General features: G+C 37.9%; 1 protein-coding gene across 1 annotated transcript in view; it reads left to right on the top strand.

Annotated features, from left to right (window-relative positions):
- Dnah7 (dynein axonemal heavy chain 7) overlaps positions 1-16,564 on the top strand; it is a 201,071-nt gene that overhangs the window by 56,816 nt on the left and 127,691 nt on the right. Inside the window, exons 16-20 of the mRNA XM_051190199.1 lie at positions 10-203; positions 1,694-1,892; positions 5,571-5,711; positions 13,119-13,331; positions 14,343-14,452. Of these exons, the coding sequence (XP_051046156.1) occupies positions 10-203; positions 1,694-1,892; positions 5,571-5,711; positions 13,119-13,331; positions 14,343-14,452 (857 nt within the window). The remainder of the gene's footprint in view (positions 1-9; positions 204-1,693; positions 1,893-5,570; positions 5,712-13,118; positions 13,332-14,342; positions 14,453-16,564) is intronic.

Raw genomic sequence — 16,564 nt, 5'->3', positions numbered from 1 at the left:
TATTTTTAGAATAAGCATGTCCTGGCGGTTGTAACAATCGAGAGAATGCTGGAGAGGCTGAAAAAGTCCAACGAACTCTTGGAGCTCATTCTTAAAGGGCTGAACGAGTACTTGGAAAAGAAGCGCCTTTTCTTCCCCAGGTTCTTTTTCTTGTCCAATGATGAGCTCCTTGAGATACTGTCTGAGACTAAAGATCCTACCCGGTAAGTACCGTCAATGCCAGGATGTGTGGCTACATTCATCTGTTCAAATTTAATAGATTTGAATAAGACAGAACATAAATAGTTATGGGCAACTATGGCTACATAAACTTTCTACAAGAATATTCTAAACATTCTGAACATTATTAGCAGTTATAGGTTGCTGTCTGTTATTGAAAATATATATATATAAATACATACATACATACATATATATATAGTCTCTGAATATGTATTCCTGAATGTGATGAACCTTGGAGTGGAATTCTCATTTCATCACATATTTTCTTAAGGTTTTCAGGACATACCACTTACCCACTCATATTAGTCTTTTCATCCATATTCAAATTGCATCAAGAAAAGCCAGGCACCATGGTGTTTTATGGTTTGCTATGGTCTCAAAGATGGCCCATTCTCAACTATAACATGAATAGGAATGGAGGTAATAACTAGCGCTTTAGGTGTTTGTTCTTTATTCTTCTAATCAGCACACTCCACAGTTGTAGCTGCTGAGGGAATGCTGGAGAGTAGTGAAAGTCGGCCTTAGTGTTCTCTCTCCCTCTGTGCTCTGCTAGCCTCCTTACCATTCTCCCATAAATGGGGCGATCCCTTCCCTTATGTTCCATTCTCTCTGCTTAGAATATTCTTAAATGGTCATGTGACGTTTTCATCTGTCTCCTGGAGATCTTTATGGACAACTGCACCACCATTTCACACCCGCTCTATTTAAAATGACATACCTCCCACACCTAGCATTCTCTGACTTCTCTTCCCAGAGGTATGTCTCTGGTGCCTTTCCCTCTGCATATTTGTCATCCTAGCCATGGCCTATAACAGACTAACTTACTGTTCCTCTTCCTATAGCGGAACACAAGCTCCACAGTGGCAAAGGGTTTTTATTAGGTTTGTTTGTTTGTTTTTGTTTCTCAATTCTTAGGAAAGAATCTAATTTAAAGCAGGTAGTGAATAAATGTTCTTATCAGTTTTTTTTTTTTTTTTATTGTGTCTCTTGTGCCTACACAGAGTCACAGGGTCTAGACGACTAAGATAAATTAGGCTTGCATTTCCACCTAAATATTATTCACTGCTTCTTTTTTGCCCATTTAAAGATAAATGAAGCTGAAAATGTGCTAAAGTGAGGTATCAGTCATAGTCTGTGTCATAGTGCCTAGAAAGATGGCGGGCATGCCAGACCTGCTGAACCACTAACCTAGTCCATGAGTTTCCATATCGTCAAAGATTCCACTGGAAATGGCTGAGCCCTGGAAGGCTGGCTTATGGTACTTGAAGACCTTATAGAGGGCTGTAGCTAAGACTGGGTTGTACATTGTGCTACTCTTAGCGCCTTTCAACTCATTCTATTGAAAGTAAACATATACCCACTACCTTGTACACGTTTGTCAATTTGAAGTGAAGATTAGTGGACAAAGAAGCCTGACATGGTAGGTACCACATTACTTTGATCAACTGTTTAATTTTTTTTTTCACAACAGAGTACAGCCTCATCTGAAGAAATGCTTTGAAGGAATTGCAAAGGTGGAATTTACAGAAAATTTAGACATTACACATATGAAGAGTAGCGAAGGAGAAGTTGTGGAACTTGTAGACACCATCTCAACGGTCAAAGCCAGGGGTCAAGTGGAAAAGTGGCTGGTTGAGTTAGAGAGAGTTATGATTAAGTCCATTCACAAGGTAATTGGTAATATTTATTGTTTTTAGAAAAATATGATAGACTACTTATGTTGCTACAGGCATGTCACTGATAAGTAGACTTTAGGGAGGAGCTGAGGCATTAATTAGACTACTAAAGTCTAATTAATAATGTATTGGTTACTTGTTGCTATGATAGAATAGTTGACAAAAGCAGTTTGAAGAAGGAAGGGTTTTTGTTTACTCTGGTTTGAGCTCACAGTGTGTCTGTCACAACATGGAAGAATGCTGGTACTCCGTTCGCTTCCTCAGTCCTTAGCAGTATTGGAGAAATTACTTCAAACTGAAGTGTTTAATGCCATCATGTGTTACAATGTTATAATCCTAAATAAATCTTTTGGCAAATGTACATTAAATCATTTAGACTTGGACCCTCCCCAGTTGATCCTTTTCCTGAATGATTGCCCCTTTGCCTGTGGCAGGTTTCATTGATTGAGTCATTTATTTTCTTGTGGTAACTAATATACTTGACCCCAGGCCAGAGAGGATGGGTTTTACTTGGTCAGTATTGGTAAATATTGACAAATAACATGATTGCTTATATTGCTGTTAGCAATGGAGATGAATTCCACAGTGACCACTGATTAACGGCATTAGGTTGCATAGCTTGTCAGGTGACATGATATGCAGAGACAGCCGGATATTGTAGATGTATCTATTGCTATTCAGTTTTCCTTTTAATTCCTGTTGGTAGAATGCTTAGAGGAAATAGTGTGGCTGTCACTTCAGTGCTAAAATGTGGCAACAAGAAATTGTGTAGAAAATGTTTGTCTTTCCAAAATGTTCATGTGTAAAATTTTATTAGTAAAATATATAAGCAAATGTAATATAAATAGGAGGTATATATATTATTTGTATTTGCATACTTAAAAGAGTGATATATATGTACATATATATTTATATGAATTATATATGTGTATATATATATTATATGGTATATGCCCATCAAACTATGAAGAATCAATCCATTTGTATGATTTAAATGTTAGTTAATTTCTCCTGGTACCCACAGTGACCTTTTAGAATATGTATACTCCATTTTAACTTTCTCTGCTGTGCTCTTCTATCCTTTGTTCCTGACATTGTTTTGTTTTTAATAATATAATTTTTTGAGGTTATGTAATTTTCCTTTTTTTTTTTTTTTTTTTCCTTTTCTCCTTCCAATCTCTCCCATTTATGTCCCCTGTCCCATACTCACCTGGCTTTCTTCCAAATTCTGCTCTTTTTAACTAAATCTCAATTGTTCAATTTTACCAATAAAGACTTGGGAGTCAGATGTTGGGGTGAAAGGCTGCTAGCTCACAGAGGCAGAGAAAGCACCCAGCTTACCTTCCTCCTCCACCAATGTCTCAGGAAGAAAGCTTTCTCCTACTCTGTCTCAAACAAAACTCCTCCAACTCAGTGTCCCTCCCTCCTACTTCCTGTGTCCCTCTCTTCATTCTCCTGACTCCCTCTTACTCTATGGTTTTTTTTTCCTGTCAGCTGGTGGCTTGCTCTACCTCTTAACACATGGTTGACTTTATTTAACTTATTAATTTACAGTATTCAAGCAGAAGGCTCTTGGATTATAGATGTGTGCTAGGGCTGAGCTACAACACAACCAAAAAGGGGTTGTTCCAGTAAACAACACAATCTCGGGGTTCACAGTGTGATCAAATAGCCTACAACAATACTCAATACCTTTTTTCTTTAATTTTTCTGATATTTAATTTAATTTAATTGTTGCTGTATGGGTTCTTAAATACATAATATAATCTATTTAGTATGTATGATGTTACTCATATGTGTGTTTTCAGGGCTGGTCATTTGGCATTGGGTAACCAATTAATATGCTCTTCTCTCAGCATTAAGTTGTTGCCTGCAGTTCTTGGTGTAGGGTTGAGTCTGTGGGCTTTTCTCCCTTATACATTAGCATCTCTATTGATGTTATTCTTGTTCAGTTATGTGTAGGCACCATGTTGGTGAGACTTCATGTCTAGGAGGCACAGCTCACAGCAAACTCTCTGTTCTTCAGGCCCTTACATTCTTCCTGCCTCCTCTTCCACAATGATCTCTGAGCCATGAGTGCAGAAGTTGTATGGTAGATATATTAGTTGGGGATGGGTCCACAACTCTGAAGTTTGACCATTTATGGGCTTTTAATCTCCATTTGTTGACAAGAGAAGTTTCCTTGCTGAGGGGTGAGAACTATATTTTTATATTTATCTGTAGGTATAAGGATCAATTTTTAGAATATAGTTAGAGATTATGCTGGTGACAATTGTAGATCCTCCTCTAATATCTGTGATGTCTCTAGCCCCAGGTAGCTGGTTAGGTTTTCAATACCAGGAATGATTTCTTTTATATTGAAAGGGCATTAAGTCAAGTTAGAGAGCCATTGGTTACTATCAATGTATGCGTGCCACTACTGCACTCTTAGGCATATCTTGGCATGCTGGTCATTGACGTGGTTTATGCTGCATAGAACTGTTGGTTGCTTTCCTTCTTTTCAAGCTTGCATGGCAACATCTGGTACCATGAGGGCTAACCCTTGAGAGAGGAGGAGACTTTCAGGTTAGATTAAGCTTGGGTCCTGTGTCTGAAGTGCCTGGTGTCTTCATTGCTTCTTCCATTCTTTACCTGTTTTCTTTCCTCTATACTTCCTGTGGTTTAATTTGAGCCTAGCATAGTCTACAGAGCAAGTTCAGGACAGCCAATGCTATACAAAGACACACTGCCTTGAAAAAAAAAAAAGTTGCTACCATTGGCAGTTATCTCTTGGCATTGGCATTGTTACATAAATATCCAGCTAAACCAGTTGTCTACAAAGTTTTAACTTGTTATATATTTCTCTGGAAACTCTAATTTTGATAGTCCCTTCTGAACTTAAAACACTGAAGTAAACATCACTTCCAGGGGATGTTGCTAGTTTTGGTTGTTATGTATGACAGAGGAGAGTGTTTCCCTTTGCTATCTTGTAAAAAAAAAAAAAAAAAAAAAAAAAAAGTAGATATATCAGCCCACTGAAAAATGTGCAACAAACACCATAGGTTAAACTTTATTGTCTTTGCCTTTCCATAAAGAGAACTGTCCATCTGTCCCATGTGTCCATCATCATTGTCTTGTGCATCAGACCAGAGAAGGAATTAAAGTCTGAAACTCAAGAGGCCTATGTGTAGGTGTGCGTGTGTGTGCGCGCATGTGTGCGTGCGTGTACACGCGAGCGCACGTGCGCGCGCACACACACACACACACACACACAAGATTGCATGGAGACCTGATTTAATTGAGCAAGAATCATGTGCCACAACTTTTAAATTTTAAATTAATTTAAAATTTAAATTTTAAAATTAATTGAATTTATACTTTGTACCAAAATTATACAAATGTGTCAACCCAAATGCATCTATGATATCTTTGGCTATAATAAAATAACAATTTGACAAGTGTGCTTTGTACAGATTGATGATGCTCAACAATAATATCTAATATGTCTGCCCATATGAATTACCTTGTATTTAAGTAGAAGTTAATTTACTCACGTTTTCTATAAGTTTATCAACTGGATAAGGACATTGTAAAAAGGTAAGTGGTGTGAATCAATTTAGTTTAATAGTTCAGCTCTTCAATGTCTATCTTACTCTCAGAATGTTCATTTTTATCTTTTTTAAAAAAATTTAGGTGATTGGAGATGCAATTCTTGCCTATACAAAAAATGAACGAATTAATTGGGTAAGAGAGTGGCCGGGACAGACTGTTCTCTGTGTATCTCAAACCTTTTGGACAGTAGAAGTACAAACCTCTATACCTAACGGGCAACAGGTAAGCTTTTCTTACCCACATTTTCCAGAATTTAGAAAATAGTTGTGATACAAAAAATATACTCACCCTAAAGTACAAAATGAAGATAATTCATTTAAAAATACACTTTTTGCTGTAAGCCAAGTTACAAGTTTTAAAAATAAGATGCATAGAAAACATATACATTGTTATTCAAGATTTGTATCTAAATCATTTGTTTGTTCCCATCATGTGAGAGTTAAGGGTGAGTTCCCAGCCTTGTTGTTTGCACAGTTTTATGCCTTTACAAATAGGATGGTAAGAAGACCTAGGAAGTTACAAAGCTCAGAAGTATGGAGGTATGGAATAATAGAATTCTCTTTTGGGCCCTAAGTAAAACTGATGCCTATAAAGACATCAGTTCACTTATCTTGACCATTGTTATTTTTAATGTACTGATTTTGAATATGAGTATTTTGAATATGAGTATTTTGAATTCTGCTTAATACCAAATAGTCAAATATATTTGAATATATGAGCTTAACATTATTATTTGGATAGCTGCTATTAATTTAAAAAAACAAAATTATGCATTACACTTACAGTAATCTGTTCTTTTTCTTTTTTTCTTTCTTTTTTTTTTTTTTTTTTTTTTTTTTTTTGAATGTTTAACATTTCTCCATTCATCACAAATACTGTGAATGTCTACATTATCCCAGACTTTGTTTTAGGAATGGACTCAGCTAGGAAACAAATGAAGTGAAAGATTTCCTGCTTCCTCTATAAATTCACTTTATTAGCTTTTGTTTGTCTTTGAGCTTTGGGGAATGGCAGAGAAAGTTAAAGAAAGCCTATTTGGCATATTTTAGTCTTTATACTGGACTCATTTTTCCCAGCAATACTATAATAATGTATGTATCAGTCCAGTCAACATTGCAGAGCTCTTTCCCATTCTTGTCAATTTAAATGGGTGGGGCCTTTTTGTTTTTCTTTTAAACTCTCAAGTCCAGTTCATATTGCTTAACTACTTCCAGCTGTGAGACCTACCCCTGGAGTGTGATCTATGTACCAAGTTTCACACCATTGAAGAAAACCGACTCTCCCTCTCTAAGCACCAATCAAGTGCCAGTAGCTTCTCAGCTGGGTGGGGGTGAGGGTGCTCACTCCTCTTAGCCATGCTTGGAGTGTATGTGGGAGCGGGGAGAGCACTCCCATTTAGGGTTAACACTAGAGTCGAGAAAGAGTTGTGTTCTCTGCATGTTGACCAGTTGTGGTCTCTGTATTAATCACTGTCTACTGTAAGAAGTAGTTTCTTTGATGAAGGCTGAGCAGTGTACTGATCTATGGGCATGGCAATAAATCATTAGGAATCATTTTATTGCTGTGTCCTCTTAGCAGAATGATAGTAGTGGGTTTTCCCCTGGGGCTGTAATCTCCCTAGCTGCAGATTGTAGCCTCTTTAACAGTCTACTGAAAAGGTCCCATTTAATGGGCAGGCCTTAGTCAGTAAGACACTCTTACTATACTTGAAGTAAGAGTTCAAGTGAGCCAACTTGTAATTGACCAATGGATCAACTGAAACCTTGTAGTTAGTGATCCTTAGTTTAAAGCAGCTAGTTTTATGTCTATTTTTGGTGAGGAATTTAATATCACTGTAAGGCACTGCTGAAAGCCAAGTAAGTGTTGGAGTTTGAGAAGACAGCTTGTCCTCTTTAGGCAAGCAGATTCCCAACAGGAAAGGATGGAGGCATGCATGTGTAAGTCACTGCACCTCACCAACGTGCCACTCACTACTTTTCTGCAGGAAGGAAAAAGTATGGGGATATAGGTCAAGGTCAAAGGTTTTCAGGTGCCAGAATGCCAGAGCATAGAGTTTCCCTGGCAGCAGTAAGCCTGTGGGGTCCCTGGATGTCGCTACTATGTTCATTTAATATTCTGTATGTTGATAATTTTCTCCTAATTAATGAGTGGTTTCCATTTGAAACTGCTGAGTTGGTTGAGTGGCAGATGATTCTGCGAACACATAGATTCCAGAAACTTAAAACAATGATAGTTTCCTACACCACTGTACCCACAGTACGTGTTCCCATCCGTGTGGCCATTTCCCCTTTCAATAAGTGCTGATTGTGAAATGGGACCATGGGAGTTGTTAGAGGGTCTTTAAGATAAATTGAAGAAATGTCACTGTTGTAAAGCTTGGTGGGATATTGAAAGTATGAATGGGATTTTGAGTTAGTTTATTGGGGGTCAAATAGAGAAGGATCTAGGCCTGACAAAAATAACCAATTCCAGAGACCACAGTGATAGTTACCATTAGCATTACTGGCTCACTGTAAGAACATTGACAAGGAATAAAATGTGATGAAAACATCATTTTATTAAAACATTTTCTCCAGTTTAGTTGATTAAATTCTCACTGATAATATAGCATCATTCCAAAAGAGCTTGGTTTTTAGTATTTTGGAGCCAAATTTCAATTCTAACATTATTGTTTTGTTGCAGTAAAATACATTATTCTAGTACAAATAAATTTCTATGGGTTAGTATGTACACTCAATATGTCTAAATGTTAAATGTGTATCTATGTTGTGGTAGAATATTAAAACTGTAAGGGGGCCGAGAGATGCCAAATGGTACTGATGAGAGGATGAAGATGAACCTTACATGATAGGATCCAAAACTGTCTTTACTGATTTAACTACTAATTATAGTGAAGTTTACTAATTGGATTCAAGAACTTAAACACTTCTATGGTTAAACATGGGTGGAAAAGAAGTTAATTTTTCATTACATAAGAAGTAAATCACTCATGTAAATAATAGAAATGAAATGGCGTTTAAGCCCCAAGAGCTTGAATAAAGAGCTTTTGCAAAAGTAATAATTAAAATTAAAATGATGAAAATCTTCAAGGAAGACATGTCTTGTCCCCAGTTTGGTTCTCTAAACTGTTCACATGCTCAGAAGCTGGCTTCTTGGTTTAATTGTTGCCTCTTAACAACAGACCTAAAATAAACTCCTTAGCATACAAAATTTATTAAAAATTATGAGAGTAGAGAAATTGGCCACCAGTCTGCTGGAACATATTGACAATTCCCTTAAACATATTACTTTTCATTGATTTCAATTTACTTTCATTGTAAATCCTCTTCCAGTTCTGAATTTTCTCATCTATTGAAAAAGCCAGCCAATTCCTTAGAATTTACCTTAGTGCGAGATAAACCAAATCACTTGGCATTATCTACTATTATTATTTATTATCATTATTATAGTTTTTATTATCATTATTATATCTTTGCTCCTTTTTGTTGCTTAAGAAAATTCCAGAAGGTAGATACTTCATACAGAAAAGAGGTTACTTCTACTATATCTGTAGGCTACAAGTCCAAGATTTAGGCAGCCCTATCTGTTTTTGGCCACTCTGGTGAGCGCCTTTTGGTTAATCACAACATGGTGGACAGCACCATGGCCAGAGGGTGAACAAGAGAAAGAGATATAGTATAAGAAAAACAACAGGGACTGATAAGAGGCCAAGCTTCCCTTTAAATAACAAAATGTTATTTAAAGCCTTCCATCACTGTGACAAAATACCTTAAATAATAAGCTGAGAGGAAGAATGATTTATTTTTGGTTCAGGGAAAAACAGAGAGAGGGAAAGGAAGAAGAAAGAAAGGAAGGAAGGAATGAAGGAAGGAAAGAAGAAAGAGAGAAGGAAAGAAAAGAGAAGAGGGGAGGAAGAGGGGAGAGGTATATATCCATTGTATCTTTTAAGGACACACCCCATCGATCTACCTCCTTCAATAATTCCCACCTCCTGAGGTTTCTACCACATCCCAAAAATGTCATCACCAACAACCAAGCCCTCTGAGTGAATATTTTATATCCAATGCAGAATACAAACCATTCTCATGGGGATAAATTCAGTTCCACATGACTTGCTTAATCCCTGGAGAGTAATGTTCACAGCCTGTTACCATCCATAAGACTTCACAGCTTCCACCAACTCTGCTCTGCCACAGTGGAAATCAAGCCTCCAGCACACAAAACATCAAGGGACACATGCAAATAATGTTTTAACCATAAGATCACTAATATTTCAAACCCATGTAGCAAGTTTATGGAAGAATGCTTGGAGGACCTATGACATCAAAGGGAGAAAGAGGTGGCCCAAGTGTCCCATCACTTCCTAGAGTCACTTTCCCTGCCTATCTCTCATCTCTACAAGTCTCTGTTGAGAGGATGACATTTTTCAGTAGCTTAGAGTGACAGAGCCACAGTCTAAGGTGTGGATGGAGTTTTTTTGTCCTAACAGCCCACTCCCAAATAACCATTCAGATAGTCTTATTAATTATAAATACTTGGCTGCTAGCTCAGGCTTATTACTATCTCTTATAACTTAATTTACCCATTTCTGTTACTCTATGTGCTGCCCAGAGAATAATGGATTTACCTCTCTAGCATGTTTTGCTTCCTCTCCATCTGGCTGGCAACTCTTCTGACTCTGCCCTTCTTCTCTTTAGTTTGGTTGACCAACCTATACTTCTGCCTAGCTACTAGCAAGTCAGCTTTTTATTAAACCAATTCAATTGAAAAAAAATCTTTACAATGTACAAAAGAATTATTCCACAGCATTTTCCCCTTTTGTCTTATTAAAAAGGAAATTTTAATTTTACCATAATAAAATTATGTACAACAAAACAGGTATTAATTAAGAATTACAAATACAAATCTAGTCCATTTGCATTTGACAAATTTAGAGAAAATACTCAATTATCTACCCTATCTTGGTGAGCCTAAAGTTTTCTACCTAATTTGCTTCCTATCATAACTAAGGAAAACTTTAAGTCTGATTATTTAGTCTTTAACTCTAACAAAGACCCCCAGAAGGATGTGATATTACCTAATTACAGGGACATCTGGCTGCCTGAACAGTGTCCAAAGTTGTTCTGTAATGTTGGGCATCCAATTTTTCCCTTCAAGCCTAGTATATTTGAAAGATTGTTTTGTGAAGTAGGAAATTTTAAAGGACTGTCCTACCTTGCCATGGCAAAGTTTTACAGTTACCATTTTTTGGGTACTGCTGGTCCAGTTTTGATGGTATATTGTCAAAAATTGAAGCAAGAACAGTTTCTTTTCCCAGTGGTTCTCTTTTACCGGAAAGAAAGCAAACTTCACATGGAGTTTCTTCGATGCCCATCATCTTCTCTGAAGTAAATTGGTATTGTCAGGAGTTTAGGTGTCTCAGGGTCATGAAAAGCCTTAGATTATTAAATATTATTTGTTTGTTTTTAAATTTCATTTTACATTTCAACCACAGTTCTCCCTCCAACTCCTCCTCCCCCTCCTCACCTCCCCCACCCCAGCCCACTGCTTCCATCCACTCCTTCCAAAGGGTAAGGCCTCCCATGGGGAGTTGACAAAGCCTAGCACTTAAGTTGAGGCAGGACCAGGTGCCTCTCTGCTGCAGTAAGGCTAAACATGACATCCCACCATAGGGAATGGACTCTAACAAACTGGCTCATGCACCAGGGATAGATCCTAGTAATACTGACAGGGCCCCTCTGATATTCCAAGCTAATCAACTGTCTCCCACATATGGAGAGCCTAGTTGAGTCCCATGGAGGCTTCACAGCTGCTGGTCGTCTAGAGTTCATGAGTTCCCATGAGCTTGATTCAGCTGTTATATAAATTTCCCTTTCATGATCTTGGCCTCCCTTGCTCATATATTCCCTCCTTCCTCTCTTCCACTGGATTCCCAGAGCTCGGCCTGGTGCGTGGTTGTAGATCTCTGCATTTGGTCTCATCAATTACTGGATGTGATAACAGTTGGGGTATTTACCAATTTGATTACAGAGGAAGGCCAGTTCAGACACCTTCTCCACCATGGCTAAGAGTCTTCTTGTGTATTACTGGGAATTTTGCTAGCACAAGGCTTTCCCCTAACTCCATAATGACCATCTCTATCAAGGTATCTCTTTCATTGCTCTCTCACTTTGTTCCTCACCCAACTTGACCATCTTATTACCTCATGTTCTCATCCCCCCCATCCCCTTCCCTTTATTGCCCCCCTCTGCTCCCAGTTTATCCAGGAGATCTCATCTAACTCTCCTTCCCAGAGTGATCAATGTGTCCCTCTTAGGATCTTCCTTGTTATCTAGCTTCTCTGGAGCTGTGGATTGTAGTTTCATTATCGATTGCTTTACATCTAGTATCTACTTATGAGTGAGTACATACTGTGTTTGTCTTTCTGAGTCTGGGTTACCTCACTTAGGATGGTTTTGTCTAGTTCCATTTATTTACCTGCAAATTTCATGATGCCAGTTTTTTTTTTTTTTTAATGTTTGAGTAATGCTCTCCCTCCAACCCCTCTTGCCTTCTCCCCCAGCCCATCCCCGCCCACTCCTCCCAAAAATTAAGACCTCCCATGGGGAGTCAACAAAACCTGGCATGTTGAGTTGATCCAGGAAGCTGCCTCTTAAAGAAGCTGCACCTCTGCTTGCTGCTAGCAAACAGAGCCTATCCAAGAAAAGGCTGTTACCAAGAATCTGCATTTGACTCTGTTTATGTATGTTTAGAATCCTTTTTAAGTATTTGTCAGGTCTTACATGGAAATTCTAGCCCCACTTTGGAATGCCATTTGTAGGTGGACTTTCTTTATGTCTGGGCAGTTACTCCCAAATAGCCACACAGATACTTATTGTATTCTTTTTTATTTAGACAAAAAGGGAGAGGGAGGAGCTCTATACACCTTACAAATGTATTGCTCCCCTTTTTAATAAAAAGCCAAACGTTCAATAGCTACGCAGGATTTTCAGGGCAGAGAGAATGCTGGGAGGAAGATGGGTAGAGTCAGAGGAGTTGCCAGCAGAGAGGAAACAGGAGGTGCAAGATGAATGAGAGGTAATGCATTATGACAGAATGTAGAGTAATAGAAATGGGTTATAAATTGTAAAAGCTAGTTAGTAATAAGCCTGAGCTATTGGCTGAGCATTTAAAATTAATAATTAGTCTCCATGTTTGTTAATTGGGAACTGGTAGGTGGGAAAGAAAACTCTTCCTACACTAGGAAAAGTAGTTTGTTGAGCCCCTGGGAAGAGCTATGGTTGGCTCTGACTGGAACTCTTCCCCTCCTTCATGACCCATGGAGCAATAATATTGACAATGCCAACATAACCACAGAGAATAGAAGAGAGTAGAAAAATAAGAGGCTGACATGAGCCTCATTTGCCCACTGTGTTGTCCAGAATGGGTTTGCTGTCTTAATTCCTTTGCAGTAGAAAAATTAGATTAGTTTTAAATTACATAGAAATTATGATAAAATGGAGAAGATATCTCATACATAATCTATATATGAGACCCACATATATGCATAAATACACTAGTTCAAAAAATTTTTGTTCACTCTGATTCTGATCACATTGGGAATAGTACCTTTTTTTTTTTTTTTTTCAGGCTCTTGAGGACTACTTGGATAACTGTAACAATCAAATTGATGATATTGTTACATTGGTCCGTGGCAAATTGTCTAAGCAGAACCGGGTTACTCTGGGAGCCCTTGTGGTATTGGATGTTCATGCTAGAGATGTCCTTGCAAACCTTGTCAGAAAGAAAATCAGTGATGAGAGTGACTTCGAATGGTTAAGTCAGCTTAGATATTACTGGCAAGTAAGTGGTTTCACACAACAATTTCAGCTCATAGCTTTTTAATTCATGCTTACCTGATCATGATCAGAAGGGTAATCAGATCAGTAATACAGGACCTTTTGCTAATGACTTTCTATATATGTTTTTTCAGAATGAAAATTAAGGCAGCCAATAACTATACCTACTATCATCAATATCTATATTTACATACCTGTATTTGTATTCAAATGTATTGTTACATATTAACATATATGTCCATGTAAAAGCAACAAAATGAGCAGAAATTAGGGACTTTCCAATGCATTATTATGCTTGTTATTTACAAAATGTTAGGGTTAGTCAGCTTAACCTTGTGTTTTTAGATTCCTGATGCATCTACATGATGTACAGGTCAGTCTTATGGTCTGGTTTAGTCACTAAAGAAGCCAGAAACATGATCCATAAGGAAGGAATTTTTTAGGCTGTCTGGTGATGCTTAACATAAATGGGAAGGAAGAGGGGCAGGGGCAGTTATGGTGGCCTGCTGAGTGTGGGAGAGATAGGGATTCAGTAGTTCTCAGGTTGCCATGTAAATCTTAGAAGGTATGGGCAGGACACTCAGGACACTCAAGAGCAGGCACTGTCTAAGCCATTTCAGGGCCACAGTGTCTGCTGGTGGGAGCATGGGTGATGGAATCCATGTTTCAGAAGGCAGATACTCCCTTATCAGAGTATAGACCAGGAACTTACCTCTGTAGCACTGAGATCCTCAGCTATAAAATTGCAATAATGGCCATATTGCATACTGAAAAATAGTGATAATACAGGAGAGAAAGGGGGGGGGACATATTTTAAAATATCCGGTGAAAACCATTCACTTCTGCTACTCATTCAGAAAACTAGCTGTTGAATTTTTCTAATTGTTGAACTGGTACCTGAAAGGTAATAATAAAAAAGTCTACATTGTTGTTGTTCTAATTAAAAGAGCTTGTGAATTCATATTGTTTCATATGTTGCTTTCTAACCAGCTCCATTTGATTTGATTGACCATAGGAAAATCATTTAGAAACAAAGATGATCAATGCTGGTTTGCGATATGGCTATGAATATCTGGGCAATTCCCCTAGACTGGTCATAACCCCACTCACAGACCGCTGCTACAGGTAAGCCCCATCATCCAAAGATGGATGGGAAACAACTTCTATAATCACCTTCTAGACCAATCAATGAGTTTACAGTAATTCAGTCTTTTTATCTTGCATTCTGCGAATTTATCTTTGTTGTTTTCCACCACTTCTTAAACCTTCTGTCAGTTGCATTTTCTCTGCTCTGCTGGTTTCTTTTCTTCATTTTTGGGGACCAGGGTGCTCTTGGGCATTGCTGTGATTAGCACTTTCTATTCTCCTTTTCCTCCTTTCTGCCTCAAACTTTCTGGCTTCTTTTTGGATCATTTGAAGTATATTACCTTTCCTTCTCCTGAATACTGAATTTTCTAGAGTTCTATTTCTATGTTCCACGTTTTCCAGCCTGTTCATTTATAGACTTGAACTGCCTATGTCCTAAAGAACCACGTCTGGATCTTTCTGCTGCAGTCATCCACAGTGCACACATCTGCTTGGTGTGTCCTCTTTGATATCTCATAGTTACTTAATATTTACTTTTTTTTTCAGGCACAATTTAGCCATTTTATGTATTAAATTAGCTTAGATTAACAGGCGTATATCTCAGAAGATGACAATAAAATATACTATATTTTGACTCATTCCCCTCTGACATCTTTTCCTAGACCCACCCTCACACCATTTCATACCTACCCAACTTTGTGAACTCTTAATTAGTTTTTTAATCTATTGAGCCAGTTAGTTCTGCCCATGTGCTCTTGAGTATGTTGACATCACCTGGGACATATTTGACCTACCAGGAGTGACATCATTTAAAAAACAAAAGCAAAAGCCAGATCTCGTTCTGTCGGCATCTACCAGTTGCCAATAGTTCCTCAGCTAGAGGTGGGACTGACAGGAGATGTCATTCTGTAAATATGTTTCTCTTATTGGTTAATGAATAAAGCACTGTTGGCCAATAGGAAAGCAAGATAGGTGGGACAAGGAAACTAGGAGGACAGAGGTAGTAGTAGGGAGGAGGCATCATGGAGGATGGAGAGAGTAGAATGTCAGCCCCTCTCTCTGGTAAGATGAGACCACGTGGAAATACTGAGATTAATAGAAATGGGTTAATAATTAAGACAGAGCTAGCCGATAAGAAACTAGTAACTGGCCAACAGTATTATATCAAATACAGTGTCTCTGTGTATTATCTGGGGCTGGTGTGGCAGTGGGACCAGATCTGTGGAGGAAAAACAACTCATAACATGGGACTTCATGAGATTTTTATCTGACTTGAGCTTACACAGGTCTTGTGCATGCTATCATAATCATTGTTAATTTATACATGCAACTTCCCTGTTGCATCCCTGGTTTCTTCTTCTATCTTACTGCTCGTCATAATGAGTTGAAGCATGCTTGCTATATTTTATATTCTTTATTAAACTTTTTCATGGATAAAGACTATCTGATATATATTTTTTTGACGTGTCTCCACTACCAGCATATTTTAAGGCTTAAAAGAGGCACTATGTAAAATATATTGAACTTCAGTTTTAAAGTAGACTCTTTGAGAATACTTAGAATTGTGGATACTTTTGGAGGAACATTATGACTTCTCACGTGTTTGCTTATGAATTATGATGGCTTTCAGGTAGAGGATAGTGCTAGTAACTGGGCATCCTTATAGGTCTATGAGAGTTATAGAACATGGAATAAATTAGGGTGATTTGTTCAGGATGAAGTTCAAGACAACTGCAGAAATACCATTATTTGTTTTGTGCTGGTGGCCTGGTGCACGGGCAGGCACACTCACTATACTCTCTGCAAGAAGCTACACTACTGACAAGAAGGGTGTTGCTTAAGATGGAATGCCATATCCAACTGAAGCCTTCATAGATGTTACAGTATAGGATTCTCCTTGCAGTCAACATATATTCACACACACACACACACACACACACACACACCCTGTAACTGTGAGGGGAGTCACACATTTCACTCACTCATTCAAGATACAAAGTATATACTCTGATAGCATAGACCAAAGATGGTCTATACCTTCTTCTTTTTTATATATCAAAATGAGTATGACTAGAAAACAATACAATGTATCATCTCATTATGTGGTAATAATAACTTTGGCAGAAGATACGATAAATAAAAACATGCTAT

Source organism: Phodopus roborovskii, unplaced genomic scaffold (genome assembly GCF_943737965.1).
Source record: "Phodopus roborovskii unplaced genomic scaffold, PHOROB, whole genome shotgun sequence".
Classification (NCBI taxonomy): domain Eukaryota; kingdom Metazoa; phylum Chordata; class Mammalia; order Rodentia; family Cricetidae; genus Phodopus; species Phodopus roborovskii.
This window is presented reverse-complemented; position numbering and strand designations above follow the sequence as displayed.